The 19,023-nt window shown below is 37.1% G+C and overlaps 1 protein-coding gene across 2 annotated transcripts in view; it reads right to left on the reverse strand.

The window, feature by feature from the left end:
- Window positions 1-19,023, reverse strand: part of NSUN3 (NOP2/Sun RNA methyltransferase 3) — a 55,199-nt gene that overhangs the window by 31,833 nt on the left and 4,343 nt on the right. For both annotated transcript variants that reach the window (XM_032351696.1, XM_032351700.1), the window contains exons 3-4: window positions 10,445-10,788; window positions 399-553 (exon numbers count right to left, since the gene is read on the reverse strand). In XM_032351696.1, the coding sequence (XP_032207587.1) occupies window positions 399-553; window positions 10,445-10,788 (499 nt within the window). The remainder of the gene's footprint in view (window positions 1-398; window positions 554-10,444; window positions 10,789-19,023) is intronic.

The raw sequence follows: 19,023 nt of genomic DNA on the forward strand, positions 1-19,023 counted from the left end.
TCAGCATTTATTTTTGAGAACTAATATTTCAATTTTGGTTTGCTGAAATGTTTTTCTTCAACTGTCATACTCTGATATGAAATGTTACCAAATTAAAACAATATAGCGTACATGTTTGTGCACTGACCCAAATAATATCTGATCTTTTCCTGAGTATCTGTGAGGCACCTGGAAATAAAAACATTCAATAATCCCCAATCCCAGTGTTACCACTTCCTTTGAACCATGCTGACCATCAAATGAAAACTGCTTCCTTGTTCACTTTATCAAAATTTCCCAGAGTACTGAGAAATTCTATCAGGCTATGTCTGGAAGCAAATGGAAAACAACAACAACAAAGCAAAATAACAGTGGTATCACTGGGAGCACATCGGTTTGTCACAATGTAATAACTGTACCTTGTCAAACATTTCAGGCTGGGCAGCTCCCATTTCTCTGCCATCCAATTCAGACACTTTAATTACATTTACCAAAGGCTGTGGGATGAAAGATTCTAATGTCTGCCTCAGCCACCTCAATCTCAGACTATCATGTTCATTACAGTGAAGATAACCTAAATACAAAGGGTTAAAAAGTTTTAAAATGAATGCAATGGAATTGTTAAATTCCTACTTTTAATCAAATAAATTTCAGAATGATATCAATTCATCATAATTATGCAGATATAGGGCACAGAGATAAATACTATGATTAGACTAAGGTTTTAAAAACAGCAATATACACACATACAAAACATTCACAATAGTCCTGTCTACACAGCCTGTTAGCAGCGCTGACCATTTACTCATTCAAATTTAATTATGGATTCCTAAAGATATGCTATACAATCAATACCTCAAATACAGTTCTCTCTAAAGCTCTTAAGAGTAAATGATATATTCTGTTATATATCCATATCTATCTATCTATCTATCTATCTATCTATCTATCTATATCCAAATATATGTCTTTCCAGGACAGAAGACTTTCATTTTAAATATAAGTTATGCAATATATGGAAGAAAGCATGTAGAGCTACTAGCTCTATGGTAAGACACGGGCTCAAATTATGAACTATCAGATTCTGGGGAAGTTACTCAGCTCTCCTTGAGAGTCTGTTTCCCAAACTGAGGGTTGCTGAAGGGGACAGAGGTGGGGATGGGGTAAAAAGGTGGTGGGCATTAAAGAGGGTACATGATATAATGAGTACTAGGTGTTGATGAAATCACTGAACTCCAGCTTTGTCACTAATAATACACTATATGTTAATTGAATTTAAATTTTAAAAAGTGTTCATGACCTCATTAAAAAAAGTCTCAGTTCCCTTATTTGTAAAATGGAGACTGTACTAGTGAAAGGATTCAGAACATGCCTCTCCAAAATATGCCACTTTGGCATGTTGATTATTTTGAATTCAAGGCACTTGAATAATAGCATAGCAGGAAGGGCATTTTTACCTCCCTTTTTCTTCCTAAAAGGAGATGAAATCCCATATGAAAAATACTCTCTCTATATCAGAAGGGAGGAACTATTCTTATCACCAGAGTTGGGGCATCTGGGCCAAAAGAAATCTGTACAGATCTTGCTAAAAAATCCTTCCTGTCTTCTCCCTCCCAACGTTTTCCAAAACTGGCACTCTGTGTTCAACCTACTACATAAGCACTTATGATTAGCCACTTTTGTGGACCTTCCATTTTCCTATGGCAACACCCATGTACATGTAAAATTTTATTAAATAAAATTTGTATGCCTTACTTCTACAAACCTTTTTTGTCAGTCCCAATGAAAAATCCTAGAGGATGGAAGAGAAACTTTATCTCCCCTACACTGGCTACCTCCCCTATACTGCTTCTCGGTACAAAGACACCTAGCAAAATGGTTCATTCCCTAATGAAAGTTATTTTGTCTTTCCTTTATTTAAGTATATGTGTATATTTTTATAAATATTTATATGTATTTATTATATAATATAAATTATATAATATATAAATACAAGCACATTTTTGGGGATGCCTGTGTGGCTCAGTTGGTTAAGCCGCTGCCGTCGGCTCAGGTCATGATCCCAGGGTCCTGGGATGGAATCCCACATCAGGCTCCTTGCTCAGCAGGGAGCCTACTTCTCTCTCTACCTCTGCCTGCCACTCTGCCTGCTTGTGCTCTCTGACAAACAAATAAATAAAATCTTTAATAAATAAATAAATACAAGCATATTTTTGAATGCACAGAAGTATAAAGATCAAAAACTACCTCAAACCCAGTGTTCAGATAGCCATTTAATAATCATACCATATCACATCTCTTTTTGTATACCCATATAAAACTGATAAGTGAAATTATGTAATATTTTCATATTGTCATTTTTTTCGTCTCATTCTTCATCTACCCTCTCCATCAACTGCCCAACTACCCCAACAAAAGGAACTTATATTATCAACCCACACATTTATATATGACTTCTTCTCTATGTATGCCAATACTTTAAAAAAAAACCACCAAGTCAACTGGTAGGAATATAAATAATTTTAAAGGCTGCTAAATAGTATATGAAATAGATATATCATCCTTTATTTATCCATTACCAATCATGGGGCATTCACATTGTTATCACTAGTAAAATTCAATAAACAAAAAAAATTAAAAATAAAATTTAATAAACATCCTTCTACAGTTGTCCTTTCAAAATTTTTATTTTTATGAGACAGTTCCAGAGGTATAGATAGGTTAGGGAAGGGGAATTTTTACTTTTAGTAAATATCACCCTGTCCCTCCACCAAACTCCCCCAAGAAGTGTTAATGGGATGTGATGTTGTAGTATAATTTTTTCATTTTCTATTTGCCATTTGGTTTTGCTTTTCTGTAAATGCCTATCCTTTTTTTTTTTTTTTAAGATTTTATTTATTTATTTGACAGAGAGATCACAAGTAGGCAGAGAGGCAGGCGGGGTGGGGGGGGGGGAAGCAGGCTCCCTGCTGAGCAGAGAGCCCAATACCAGACTCAGTCCCAGGACCCTGGGATCATGACCTGAGCTGAAGGCAGAGGCTTAACCCACTGAGCCACCCAGGCGCCCCTGTAAGTGCCTATTCTTATCCTTCGTTTTTTGTTTTTTTTCCTGCTCCACTATTTATATTTTTCTTACTAACAGGTAAGACATATTTTCATTATACAGATATTATCCCTTTCTCTGCCTTCTGATCTGCAAATGTTTCTTATATTGTCTTCTGAATTTATGTTTTTTATTTCTTCAGTTTTATAATTTTTTAAAAGTCAATCATACCACTTTTATAATTTCTAGGTTTTTCTGGTCTTATTTAAGGTAGTCTTTCAACCATCAGATTTTCAAGTCTGATTCAGCTCAACATTTATGCAGGCCATGTTCAGCATCATCCCACAAAGGACAGAAACCACAGCTTGCCAGGAGGGCAGAGTGAGACATTCCTCTTTCACGAAGACCTTGTACTTTGGTAAGCTGGTAATATAGGTGCAAGAAGAAAAGATTTATATTGGTGTAGGAGCTGTCCTGGCTTAAAAGCTGCATGTGCCACAGGAGACAACATCTCTTCTAACTACTCCAGGGGCACAGCTTCCAGGATCCCCATGAGGGATGCTCAGTTACAAGAGGACTGCCCAGTAACAAGCATCAATGTACTCAGAGAGACCCAATCAGGGAATCCCTATCGGGTCTCTGGGACTTATTTATTCTTTCCCCCAGGGCACTTGCATTTTACCCATCAGGGTCTCCCTCTCTTTTTTTTTTTTTTTTTTAAGATTTTATTTATTTGACAGAGAGAGATCACAAGTAGGCAGAGAGGCAAGCAGAGAGAGAGAGGAGGAAGGCTCCCTGCCGAGCAGAGAACCCGATGCGAGACTGGATCCCAGAACCCTGAGATCATGACCTGAGTGGAAGGCAGAGGCTTAACCCACTGAGCCACCCAGGGGCCCCAGGGTCTGTTTTTTTTATCATGAATATTGCCTGGAAACGTAGTGACAATCTGTTAGGTTACCAGGGAAACAAAGCTAGAAAACTACATGAAAGTGAAATTCTAATGTAGAGGGGGAAATATTTTTGAGACCCTATATCTCTCTATATGTGTATCTATACATAGGTTGTTCTGATTGTCACACCATGATTAAAAACATTTAAAGATTTCCCATCATCCATTAAAATTCAAACTACTGATTTATTTCAAGGTCTGTGATAATGAGACCTTAAGACAACCTTTTAATTTTAACCTCCCACTGTTTTACCAACATACTCTGTGCTCCACCAAATTTGACTGACTTGTCCACTTCTCATACATACTTCGAACCTCTTCCACAGTACTTAACCATATTTTGCCTCATGAGTGGTGTTTGCTTGCACTGCTTACCCTTTCTACTACCACCACACCGCAATTTCTATATGGAAAGTGCTCAGGAGACGGCATCAATTTTGTTAGTGGGGAGAAAGGAGTAAGAAATCACCTTAAAGTTGCATTTATACAGGTAGTATACTCTTTTTAAATTTAGTTTACATGTTTATTTCAGGGACTTCTGGAGGATCCGCTAATGTAGGTTATGGACAATTGTCTAAAAGCCAGAGATCACTAGAAAATGACTGAAGGCAAAAGTTAATGTTTTGGAGGGGCTACGACTACAGGGAAACTAGAGTGAAAGGAAAAAGAAGGAAATCATACAAAGACAGAGCATAAATATAAAAGGGTTTGTAGTCAAGCGGGCTACAGCACTGGTCCATCTCTCATCTGAAATTGATGAGCCTTAGAAGAAACTATGGGGTTTAGTGGAATAAGGAGGGAGAACAATTAATCTGCTGTCATCTTCCTGTCTTCGGCTTCTCGTTGGTCAAAGTCCATTCCAAGAGTTGGTAACTCCCACACACTTCAGGATTGTGCTATCTGGCCCCTACAAACAAGCCAGAGAGTCCCAAGGCCAGTTATAGCAAGCACTCAGGTGTGGTGATTTTTGCTTGTCAGCTGGCAGCCATCTGGAGGCTGCTCAATTTGTGACAGCAGTTAACCCTATCAGCATAAAACTGCAGGAACAGCATGGATCTTTTCTAGGGTTTCTCCAGTCTGGAAACAATTCAAAGGTCTCAAGCCTTTAAGTAAGGAATGGGAGTAAAGGTGAAGTCAAAGACATCTGTGGTGGAACATAAACTGGGGCCAAGAGACCTCCCCAAAGTCACACCTTGTCCCCATCAGATACTAGGAAAGACCCATGTCTTAATTATTTTTCACTCTACTTCTCCCTTTTTCTGGTTTAAATATTATATTCCATTCCCACTATTTTACTGGTAAACTTAAAAATTTTAACATGCATGCTTATGTAAAAAAAATATAAAGTTAGTCAATCTGTTTTTCCTAAAAGATGTAATAATCTTTTAATTCTCCCTCCCAAACTAGATGCTGTTACTATATATTTGGGTTTTATTTGGGCTTACATTTTTTAACTACACAAAATATTATCATCATTGTCTTCTCTAGTCAATGACTTTTAGATTTTACCTATATATTGCCCATCTTTTTTGTTCTTCATTTCTTCTTATTACCTTATCATCCATCTACAATGGCTTTCCTTTTTCCTGAAGCACATCTTTCAGAATCACTGGTGACAAACTTATACTCTATCTCTCTAAAAAAAAAATGTCATTTCACTTTTGTTCTTCAGGGATATTTTGGTGAATATATTTCTGGATTTATAGTCCCCTTTTCTCAGGACATTGTTCCTCTGAATGCTAGTTTCCATTGTTACTTTCAAAGGTCAATCCTCAGTCTGCTGTCTTTTGAAGGTAAACCATCTGTCCTCTCGGGCTGCTATTAAGATCTCTTTTTCAATGTTCTGCAACTTCACCATAATGGTCTACACTGGCTTAGCTGTGCTTACACAATTTTGGAGGTTATTTCTATTCCTCCTCCATTATCAAAGTTGAAAACAGACAGTTTCCTTTTTCAGTCCCTTGGGATAGGACAATTTCTTCTTAGTTTACCTTACATGGAAGGTATACCATTTTGGAATCTCAGCTTTCTGTAAGTTAACCTCCTAGCAGATGTTCTCTTGGGCAAGCTCTGGCTTTGTCTTTTATTTGCATATTTTCATGAAGCAATGAATATCAACATTCAACTTTTTCAGGTTAAGCAAATGCTCCATAAGTGAAAAGCTAGCTTTGATGCTCAACTGATCTTCTGGGTTCCCATTATCTCTTAGATTTTGGTCAGTGAGTATTTGGAGATCACCAATGCATTTAAAAAGATTCTGTTTTTAATACTATATGCTACATTTGTTAGTTGTTTTCAGCAAGAGTTGTTTTCACCAGGAGTTGGTTAAAAGACCTAGTCTGTCATTCTATAAGAATCCAAAGTCTTAGTTATTTATGCATCTTTCACAGCTCCATACCTACCATCAAAAGCCTTGCACACATAGTATGTGCTCACTAATGTGGCTGAGTTGATCTGAAACACGGCATCATAAGAATATTTAAACTATTAAAAGTGAAAATCAAGTCAGCTTTTCATTAAATTTAGTCAAGATTTTTAACTTCAGTCTAGATTCTTAATTCAGCATTTTATTTTTTTTATTTTATTTTTTAAAGATTTTATTTATTTATTTGACAGACAGAGATCACAAGCAGGTAGAGAGGCAGGCAGAGAGAGAGAGAGGAGGAAGCAGGCTCCCCACTGAGCAGAGAGCCCGATGTGGGACTCGATCCCAGGACCCTGAGATCATGACCTGAGCCGAAGGCAGAGGCTTAACCCTCTGAGCCACCCAGGTGCCCCTTAATTCAGCATTTTAAAAGAACTCTCTTACTTAAAACATAGCTTTATGTTACACTGTTTGCCCTAGATGTAGATTTTATTTGAAATTGTCTTAGATTAGTTAAACTTTTTAAAATATGTAATATAAGACATCACAACTCAAGTTTCATATATATACTAAGACTTTCTACATTGAAACAGAATTAACTTCATGTTTAAATTGTCAAAAATAAGCCAAATCTTGGTATTTTATTCATCTAGGCAGGAAAGGGGGTGAATTTAAAAAAAAAAAAATACTTAAGTCATTGAGGCTTTACATCTGTTTAAGGCAGCCTTTGGTCCATGGAAAGAAACTGGGCTGCTAGTTTCATTCATTAATTTACTCTGATGCAACTAACTTGGAAAAAAAAATTATGCCTATTTTCAGTTCTGTTAATTATTCCTTGGAGCCATAAGCCATAATCCTGATTATCAGAGGAATTATATGTCCCTCTCAATGTAAAAACTGGAATAATGGTATTGTCCATATATTAGAAGTGATACGAAAGCTAATTGTAAGGTTCTTCCGAAGTCTGGAAGCAATGTTACAACTTCACAACAAACTTAACAACAAATTTGTTAGAACATGTTTGACAACAGATTAAAATACACTTGAGAATACAACCACTTCATGGTGCTTGTCGCCCCTATTCTCAAGAAGCTGTCTAATGGAGCGGTTGCTGGAAAAGTCAGCAGTTGAGTAACATTAGGAGACCTCAAAACAGAGTCAAGTGCACATGCCTGAAAATCTGAGTTGAGATCCCACCTCTGCTACTTGATTTCATCTTTAAAGTGGGCATAATAATGCCCAACTAATGGTGCTGCAGAGTTAAAGAAGATCTATACACCATGTTACTCACACTGTGTTCTTCAGAGCCCTAGGACTTCAGAAACATGTATATATAGAAATACAGCGTAAGACACTGGAAGCAAAGACTACTAAAAAATGTTTGAAAACACAGATTTACTCAATGTGATTACTACAGTCCCTGGCACATATTAGGTTAACAAAGGCCGTATTGACAAAAACAAAAACAAAAACAAAAAAATGGATAATCTGTCACTGTGTCAACAGGTGGGAGCAGCTGGACCAAAAGAGAAATAAACTAATTTAATCATCCTAAAATATGAGCTTTTTAATCATTTAAAGCTGTGAGCCTCTTGGCCCAGAATAAAGGCCAGTAGTGATCTAAAGAAATTTGTTGTATAAATGCACATTTAGTTGCAGCCATCATTTTAGGTTTTGTTTTTAAAAGCTTATTTTAGTATTGCTTCCACATTCCAAATTCAAGCAGTGTAGCTAACCTAATTTGGGCTTTGAGCATCAGCATGAAGACATCTGTACTTCTTACCAAACCATTATCATCAGTACTACTTAATGAAAAGCTTCTTTATTTGGAACAGTGCCTATAGTTCATTGCCCTTGATGTAAGAACAGTAAGATTCTTCTCCAATTCAAACTCCTAGGATATATCAGTTTGCATTTGTATTCCTAATCAAATCAGCTTCCCTATCATAAGCATGTAAAATACAGCCTATTAATAAGGATAATTTAGGATTAAAATGCTCTCTTTAACATGGTACCCAAATTTCATATTTCTCTTCCATTTTTTACAATACTAAAAATTCTCTATTCAAAATTGATAACAGACAATAAGAATACTGCCAAAGAACACAAAAAAAGAAAGTAAAAATACTCCTTATCACATGATTCCATAAATCTTCAGCTCAAATTATAAAAATAATAAAAATAACCTTATAAAATTACCTCTTTTGTTCTGATTTCTTACATTAAAAAATACAGCAAGCTTCAATAACAGAGTTTTAATAACAACTCTAAAACACACATTATGTTTCCTCCTAAATACGTAGTTAACGGATTAATTTGTACCAACGCCTAATACTACTGGATTCACAGCTGTCAAAAAAGTTTATGAAATCTATTTCAACAGGGAGTGCTCTCAAAGGAAGATATAAATTAGCAGTCTTCAAACTGGGCTTTGCATGCCCTAGGGATACTAACAACTTTCTAAGGGATAATAAGCAAAGTTGGATAGTTTTAGAAAAATCAATGTTCAGATCACTTCCTAAAGCACACCTCCGGTCAGGGCATCTCCTTTCACAATGACACGTCACCAACCTTATAACTGAGAAGCATGCTTCCCACTTATCCAGAATCTTTTTACAGCAAATTGTGCCAGGGTACAGAAATTTACAAAGGACCAAACAAAGGCAATTAAACACATGGGTACCTTGGCTAAGAAAGTGAATGAGTTAAACAACTAGGCAAAGTAGCCTTTAGTAACAGAGATGGTTTGTAACCCTTTCCCTTCAACAAAATCAAAAGCTGGTGCTTACTTAGCAGATCATTAAAATAATGCTTGAAGAAAAATATTTATGGACATTTGGGGTCATAATTCAAGATTTAAAGAGCTTGGTGAAACCACTATAACATAATTCCCATCATTTCCATCACAATCTATAATAAAAAACAGCATCTGCATTCATAAAAACCATCAGACAAAAATCAGACATAACTGATGCTGAACCCTATCTTACCAAGCAATAAGTAATACTTATCCAGGGAAATCTGAAGTAATTTTTTAAAAAGTCCTATTATCTAATTAGGAAAATAATTTATGCTATTGCTTGACTCATTACTTTTAACAAATATAAAAATGTACATTTACATACATTTCATCATTTTTATACTAATAATGGTAAAGGTAAGTTACTTCCAAAAAACTTATCAAAGTCTTTTAGAATTGCATTGTGCAGGGAATCCTGGGTGGCTCAGTCAGTTAAGCGTCTGCCTCTGGCTCAGGTCATGATCCCAGGGTCGGTCAAGCCCCACCCTGGGCTCCCTCCTCAGCAGGGAGCCTGTTTCTCCCTTTGCCTGGGCTCCCCCTCCTTATGCTCTTCTCTGTCAATAAATAAATAAAATCTTAAAAAAAAAAAAAAAAAAGGAATTGCATTGTCTAATATCATACGCATTTGCTACATGTGGCTATGAGCACTTAAAAGGCAGCTAGCCCAAACTGAAATGTGCCGTATAATACATACCCCTTTTGAAGACTTTGTAAGAAAATAAGAATGCAAAATGTCTCTTTAATAACTTTTATTTTGATTACATGTTGAAATATTTTGGATGTACTGGGTCACAATGTTATTACTAAAATTAAGCTCAACCGTTTCTACTTTTTTTAACAAGTACTTAAAAATTTTAAATTTTATATGCACTTCACATTATATTTCTATTAGACAAAACCGCCTTACAACCTTATGGTCTAATGATACAAAAAATGACTTTGAATGTGCATATTTTGTTGCCTAGAAGTATGATGACATATCATACAAGACTCTCAAGTATAAAAGTCAACAATAAAATAAAAAATCTTTGTTATTGGCATATCAGGATTCATTTTACCTAACAGATTTATGTTTACAAAATGTGATTGTTTTGTTCAAAATTACCTGCAAATACATAGCTGAAAATAAAAAAAAAAAAAAATTACACTGATTCCTCAGCTAAAACTTCCATTCTACATACTGTCCCTGGTTTTCAGATTTTCAAAGTCTGCAAACTCAATCTTACACTTCTTCCCATATACTTTGAAAGTACTTTGAAATACATGGGTATTTAAAAGTTGTCAATTACTGAAAGAAAAGCACACTACCTGGATAAGCACACTGAAGCAGAGCTATCGATTTGCCTCCAGGAGCAGCACAGAGATCCAGAACCTTCTCGCCATCCCTTAATTCCAGAGCCAATACTGGGAGAAGAGAGGCAGCATTCAGGAGATAATATTTTTTTAGATTTCCAATTTGGTGTCTTTCTGAAGGCATTCTATCTGGAGTTCTGCTAAGGTAACACCTCATTGATTTAGGATAGTAGGGTAAAGATCCTTGAAAGAGTGTGTGATAGCCCTTTAAATGTAAATCTTTTTCCAGTTCAAAGGAATAATTGAATCGGTTAAGAAGGATAGCATACTGCCAGCATGATGGTGATATTAGTATATCCCTAGAAGCAGAAAAAGAAAAACAATATAGTATTAATATTATATATACAAACACAATTTTATATTACCAATCAAGTGAAACGGGGTCCTAGTTTCACACTTACCTGTGATTTTTTTCAGAGTCAAGGTAAGTATCACTGACTTTGCCCTTTTGTCATAGGTTCCAATATGGTTCAACCTACCACAGACATGATCCTGACTTTATTTAAAACTTTGGTATTTTATTCATCATGGATTTTCTTTCTTTTGTATCAACTGTATCCGTTAAAGTATTACTTGATTATTGAGTTTTAGGGGTCCCTGAAATTCTGCACCAGAGAGGAATGCCTTACCTGCCTCAGCCTAGTACCTTCCTGCAGAACATCTTGCCAAAAACACATGGTCTTTTCATACCTCTGAATACATCGAAATAGACTGTCCATCATTCTTTGCACAAGTGTTTTTCATAAAGACAAAATTTAAAACCTGAGACTATTACTATTGGAGGGAAAAGTACTATCATTAAAGGGCATTTAGAGGAGTGAGTGTTAAAGTCTTCCTCTCAGGAAATAAAAGTATGGAAAACGAACTACAGTGAACTCTACAGTAAGAGAGTTAGTGAGGCACTCAGTGGTTCAGATGATACAAAACCAAGGATGGTTTAAAAATCACTTATGGATTGACAGTACCACCCACCCACCACCCTCCCGCCTTCACCAGAAGATTCTCTTTCCTAAATTTTTATTTAGTCCAACAGTTAGAGCTCTTAACAGTCACAAGCTCACATCAACTGACGTATGATACAGCAGGAAATATTTAATTTATTTACAAGCTGACCTTTCTAGCTGAGTTATTTGGGAGCCTCATTAACCATGGTCAATTAAATAAATTCCAGCTGCTACTCACCCCGGAGTTGACTATGTGAGAAATGGCTGGATTGAAATGTAACACCTACGACTGGAACTGTGCCAGGTGAATTTCAACTGGACGCTAACACGTGAAGCTGCTTTCTCATTTACTGCCTCTTACTATGATGGTCCACCATCATGGGAGCCCAGTTTGTCTGTTTCAGGAATTCTGGAAGATGACAACCTCTTTTTTTAAGAATGTACTTTGCAAACTTTAGCATGCATCAAGTGTCTATAAGAGACTGCTAAGTCCTACTCCAGGATTTTCTGATACAGTAGGTTGGAAGCAGGAACTGAGAATTAGCATTTCTAGCAAGTTCTCCAGTGATAATGGTTCTGCTAATCCTCCCAACTGCACTTTGGGAACCACAACATTAAAATGGACCCAAAGGGAAGATCTGCAAATGTCACGGTTGTAACTTTTATTTCAGTCCATCCTAATCTTCCCCTCTTAACAGGATGAAAATTTACCCAGGGTTCTGACTCATATAACAGAGAAGTAATAGTAAGAAACATAATTTAATTCATACAGATTAGAGTGGCTTATCCCGTTAGCTACAATGGTAGGGTACTTTGAATTGGTTAATATCTGACAGAACAAATCTGTTTTTTTTTTTCTTCAGAATTTCCAAAGCTATTTTAGAATGTTTATTCTTTCAGATGAACGTTAGAATCAGTTTGGTCAGTTAAAACAATTTATAAAATATTTGTGTAGATAGATAGATAGACATCTTGGCTAGGATTATATTAAATGCAGTAAATTTGGGGAGAATTAGCATCCTTATTGTATTTAGTCTTTCCAACCCTAACTACAATGTTTCTCCATTTAGTCATATTTTCTTTCTGATCCCTTAGTACAGGTTATTATTCTTGCATATTTCCTTTTAATCTTATTGTATATAAAAGGATTGTTAGTTTAGGAACACTATTTTTGTTTCTTATACAATATGTTAAATCTTGAATGATAAGGAGGAATACCATAGGACAAAATGAGAAGGGAAGTTGAAGGACAAAGGCAATAGCACAGGCAGACGTATGAAGGACAGTGCATTTGGGTAATTAAAAGTAATCTGGGGCACCTGGGTGGCTTAGTCGGTTAAGCATCTGCCTTCCACTCAGGTTATGATCCCAGGTCCTGGAATTGAGCCCCGCATTGAGCTCCCTACTTGGCAGGAAGCCTCTTTCTCCCTCTCCCACTCCCCCTGCTTGTGTTCCCTTTCTTGCTGTCTCTCTCTTTCTGTGTCAAATAAATAAATAAAATCTTAAAAAAAAAAAAATCTGGGGCTCGTGGCAGATTATATGGGTCAAGTATAATGTGATAAAGTTCACTGAAGGACCCTAGGGAAGAAAGCCTCATTGGATTTAAAAACATAAACTTATTGGGGCCCCTAGGTGGCTCAGTCAGTTAAGTATCTGACTCTTGGTTTCAGCTCAGGTCATGATCTCAGGGTCCTAAGATCAAGCCCCACGTGGGAAGCTGCTAAAGCTTCTCTCTCCCTCTTCCTCTGCCCTTGCTTTCTCTCAAATAAATAATCTTTAAAATACACACACACACACAACACATACATACACATACTTCTGGCAGAGTGAGTCAGCAATCTTCAGAAATTATTCTCATTCTCTAACAACTGGATGAAATAAGACCTTGCTTTAAAAAAATTTTCTGACTCCTCCTAACCGGTACGCAACCTTACTGAGTCCTTGCACTTCCTGGAATAAGTTTTCTTTAGCCTTTACCAGTCTCAGGATAAACTGCTCCCTCTGCCTATAATGACCTTTCCGCTGACCTACAATGGCCCACCTAAAACCTAGCTGACTCCCCTACTCTCTGCTGAGGGGCCAGTTTAGGCTTTATCTCCTCAGAGAAACTTGTCTACCTATAACCTAATCCACCCACCCCACCTCACCCTAATAATAAAAATTACTAATCATAAGTTTACAATATGCGGGGCGCCTGGGTGGCTCAGTGGGTTAAAGCCTCTGCCTTCAGCTCAGGTCATGATCCCAGGGTCCTGGGATCAAGCCCCACATCGGGCTCTCTGCTCAGCGGGGAGCCTGCTTCTCCCTCTCTCCCTCTGCCTGCCTCTCTGCCTACTTGTGATCTCTGTCAGATAAATAAAAGGTTTTAAAAAAATAAATAAATGAATAAAATAAGTTTATAATATGCATTTTTCATACCTAGCTTATTTAACCATCACTACCATGAAGGACAGCTATTACCCCCATATTAGAAGTTAGGTAACTGAAGCTTCTCGAAGTCTGGCAACTCACCCAAGGTTCTATCACTATTAAGCAGAAGTACCTGATTCAAAATCTGGCTGACTTTAAAGTCTAACAAAGTGTGAGACCTTTGTACTGTAGCACTAGCAGCATACCACAGGGAGAGACAGAATTTTCACCCCAACCTTGGACTAGCATCAGTGCCCTGGCCTCCCACTGCTCCTAACAATCGGAATAGCCTGATACATGCTGCCTGGAGCACCTGCAGTGGGACCACTTGATGAAGGGACTGCTCAGAATGCTGCTTCCTACCCCTGAGAAAGTAAAATTGCATATTAATGTGGGTTTCAGCACCACACCCACAGCCGTCCCACCCAACTACCAGTGACCTCCCCTCTTCCTAGCACATGCGCACAAAGACGCACACACTCACACTCCAGTCCATTGGTAGGATGATGCCCCTGGGCCTCCCAGGCCTCCAAGTCCAAAGCTCTAACTGGATAGACAAGTAGCCCAGCAGATAATACAGGGAGTGTACATCAGAGGACTTAAGAAGTCACTCACCGGACACCACACTCCAGCACTCCTCTCAAGATTCATGAGGAGTATGAAGCTGTTCCACTTACTGGTTTTCAATGACAGAAGTTCAAGTACCTCAGCAGCCAGGAGAACTGGGACCCACAAGACCAGTAACCTACAGATGTTTGCTCGTACCTCCACAGGTATCATTTTGAAAAAAACTATGTACCCTCTGGTACGTTTTAAGTTGACATCAAAATCTTCACCATAGACTTAAGAACGTAATTTCCAGCATACTATAAAAATTGACATTTTCAAATATAAATTATACCACTTTTTAAAATGCATCCAGTGGAACCTAAATACCAGAGTGATTTTGAAACCCATCACTGTCCATTTAAAAATTCATGGACTGAATCTTCTTGAACAGGTAAAAATTTTAGTTCCTTTTTCTATTTACATACTATGTCCCCCACATAACTTTATTTTAATACATTTTTGTGCTCAAAATCTTTTATTACCCTATCATACTTCTCTGCCATAAACACCACACACACACACACACACACACACACACACACATATATATATATATATATACTAAATCTGTTTTCACTGTGGCCTAAATCTCTAAGTGTTAAAATGGTAACTTCTGGATTCAGTTATCAGTAAAATTTTTACTATAAAATTGATCAAAATACTTATCATAGATTTGATAATCAATAAACATAAAAAGGAAGTGTTAGGAAATGGATCTCAATGAAATAACTTCCCTTCCCACCACTCCCCCGCCAACCCTCGTCTCCATATATCCAGAGATGAATATTACCGAGGGCTATACTGAGTCACGGTTAAAATCAACTATATTCCTGTTTTGTATTTTTACAAGAGCTGAGAAAAACCTTCACTTAAATAAGTGGGTAATAATTAAATATACTTCACTGTAGCAATGTCTCTCTTTTTGACTTCTACTTCCTTCTGAGTTATAGTCCCAAATCACTTAATCATCTATCTTCAAAAATATTTTAAATGATCTGTTAGTTGACAACTCAACTGGAGCTCCTTTACTTTTGCTAAAAGCAAAACTTAGAAACCACTTGACCTGTCAAAGTATTTGTTGTCATTAGTCATTTATTTTTTCGACCCTTACAATGACATTCCAACAGTCTCTGACCTGCAGAAGTGTTATCACCCTGGAGAACTGCAATGTGGAAGAGTCAAGATAGTGAAAGTGTGTCCTCTTTTTGTAAAGTGGGAGAAAGACAAAAAAAAGCTAATTGATAAAGGAAAATAAATACTCCCTTCGGCACATAAGGATCAGAGTACTTTTGTGAAAGAGAATATATGAAAACTGAAAATCTGGAAGTTGATTGCTATAACTTGCCTGTGCACACATATCCTTTGAAAAAATTGTATAATGTATTATTTGGACAATGTTATTTGATGTTATTATTTTCATTCAACTTTTCTGTGACTTTATTCTTTTCTCTTAGTACTTATTCTACTCTCTAGTCTACCTTCCTATCAAATGATGAGGATAAAAAATCATTTTATCTAGGAATTGCTAAGCACAATTGGTATAAACCTTGTTGATTACAAAACCAATTAAATTTTTATGGTTATAAAAATAAAAATCCGTTTTACTGCTATTGGTATCCACTAGAGGGTGCTCATTCAATCATTTTAAAAGTCTGGTTTAGCAATGAATCCATCAGTTCATGGAAGTACACCTAAGTATGTTTATAAGACTTTCATTTTTATTCCTCAGAGATTCTAATTATGAGCTGACTGCCTCCTACTCTTTCTTGGCATTGTTTCTTTAGTGCTTATAGAAGGCAATCTACGTCCATATTTGTTATTCACAGTAGCTCAACTGGAAGTCCTAAGTGATGGTTTGCGTTTCTGGTAGAGTCCAACCTAAGGTGAAAATACTGCATACAAGGAATCCCTTGTATCAGGCGACATGTGCATACACTCCCAGGGGTGGGACTCCACACCCTGCATAGCAGCACACTTGTTAGAGGGCAAAGATGGATTTTAGTATCACAGGCCTAGATTGGCCAGTAAAATTGGTACTTTCTAACTTATGACTTTCAAAGGGGCCAAAAGTTACTACTTCATAGGGATTTGCACAGAGTAAGGTTGAATATTTGTGTAAAGCTAACATAAGGGACAAAACAGAAATAGAGAGCTCATTTCTGTTTTCCCCAACCATCCTACTCCATCTCATTCACAGATTCTGCTAATGCAATCTGACTGTATTTTTTCCCCTCTATACATGAACTATGTGAACTCTGGAGAAAAGTGTCTAATAAAGATTTCCAATTAATCCTCCCCTCATATACAACTGAGGGCAGAATATATATAATCCATCTTTGTATACCCAGTGCTTAGAACAGTACTTGGTTTATAAACACTAAAATTTTGAATAAGTAGATGACTTGCTCAAGTCTTAAGATATTGGTTCTTCAAGACCCTCCCTTGTCAGAAAAGACAACTTAATGAAATTATGACAACACAATCTCGAAAGAATTACAATAGCTGTTATCAACAAAATGCAATGGAAACACATTGTCTAGGATATATGGGTCAGGTTGATGGAGAATTGGTTAAAAACAGTTAACAGTAATAAAAATAATGCTAACACATATTGAGGGCTTACTATATGTCAAACAATATTCTAAAATTTGCACATATATAAAATCATTGTATCTTCCCAAATAATTATATGAATTAGATCCTATTTTACACATAAATATAGTGAGGGGCTGAGATGTTAAGTAACCTACCTAGGTCATATGCTACCAGATGCAAAGGTGGGATCTGAATGCATATTTTAACCACTGTACAGAGGGGAAAAGGAGAGGGTCATTCCTGGCAGAGGGAATAGCACACACAATCCCAAAGGGAGGAAAGATCCTGTCTAGTCATGCTAAGATATTTAGTCCAAACATAATACTGCAGACACTGGGGGGCAGAGGAGGCTTCTACTCCAGGAGTGGCACAACAGAATACGATGGTACTGAAAAGCAGCAGGACAGAGGGTAAGACAAACTCCCAAAGCTCCTCCAAATGTGAGCTCTGTTCCATTAGGCAAGTTAATTAGCCCCCATATGCTCAGTTTTCCTATCTGTAAAGTGTAAATAGTAACAACTATCTTAGAAGGCTGTACAGAGGATTACATTAGTATTCATAAAGTGATTAGAACAGTGTCATAAAAGTGGTTACATATAAGCCATCAAATAAATACTAAAGGCAGGAGACTATGTAAAGGGACTACTGCAATATGCCAAGTAAGTAATGATGCAAGCTTAACTAAACAGTAATAAAGCGGGTAGAAATGAAATCCAAAAGAAGAAATGTCTCAGGAAGAAGCAAAAGCATCTGGTGGGCATTGAGATTATGATGGAGGTAGAGTAGTAGTGTATGGCAGCCCATAGTTTGGGAGCTGCCAAAATATCAAGGTCAGTCAAGGTAAGAGATACATGGTGCAGAGTACAGGAAGTTCAAAGCATGAAGCTTCCACATGTGCTTTCCAGTGGAATCACGGGCAAGCACAACTTTTTCCTGCAACAATGTATGACCACATGCTTAAGAATACCGCCAAGTAGGAAGGCTCACCAAAAGCTTGGTGTCTAGATTTTATTGGGGGCCGGTCACATAAATACAATCAACTGGCTAATCTTTAGTTTCCAACTCCTCTGGAGGTCAGAGGTGGGAAGCCAAGCTGATACCATGGCCCACAGCCCCCGCCATAAATCACAGTTAGACTTTCCAGTGTGGCCTAACCCCCCAAGTAAACAAGGACACTCTTGGGCAGGACATTCCAAGGGCTTAGAGATAACCTCCCAGGAGCCTGGGGCAAATATCAGACTTATTTTTGATTAAGGTTCATTCCTTACCTTGAAGGTCTGGAGGAGAAAAGAGGAAACATATTGATGGTGATAACTTCAACAAGTGAGAAAAAATATGCAAGTGGCAAATGACAACATAGGTTTAGAAGGGAAAATAACATGCTTCTGTGATTGCCTAGTATCAAACTAAGTGAAGTTACCAGAAAACACTGAGAAGTATGGAACAGAGCTTAGAGAAGACTGCACAGCTTGAGATGACAGCATAGTGAGGGAAGTGATGCCATGAAAGGGCATCACTGAAAGATAAATAGGCAATGAGAGGAGCAAAACTTAAACTCATTGTAAACAACTTTAAAGAGCTAGTCAGAGGGTGACTTGTAAAAAAGGTTATTACAAAAAAATAAAATTTAAGTAAATACCAAATCTTCCCCATTATCTACATCTCTTAGATAAGAAAGGACACTAAAAGTAAGCAAATCACTTTCCAGGTAGAAGACAAAAATGCACTCACCTTTCTCTGGAAGTAAATACACTCTGCAAGCATGACATTCCAAATAAAAGTTAAAAAAAATATATAGACTTGTTCTTACTTCCCCATGCCATCTTCCATGTTCAGACTACTTTTTGAGCTCAGCCTTTATTTTGCTCATGGTAAATTTAGCACATTTATGCAAAACTTAAATCATCATGAAACACAACAAAAAGGTAGATGAAGCAGAAGGCACAGCTAATTAAATGGATCTGAGGTTCACTGCTC

Source organism: Mustela erminea, chromosome 1, assembly GCF_009829155.1.
Source record: "Mustela erminea isolate mMusErm1 chromosome 1, mMusErm1.Pri, whole genome shotgun sequence".
NCBI lineage: Eukaryota > Metazoa > Chordata > Mammalia > Carnivora > Mustelidae > Mustela > Mustela erminea.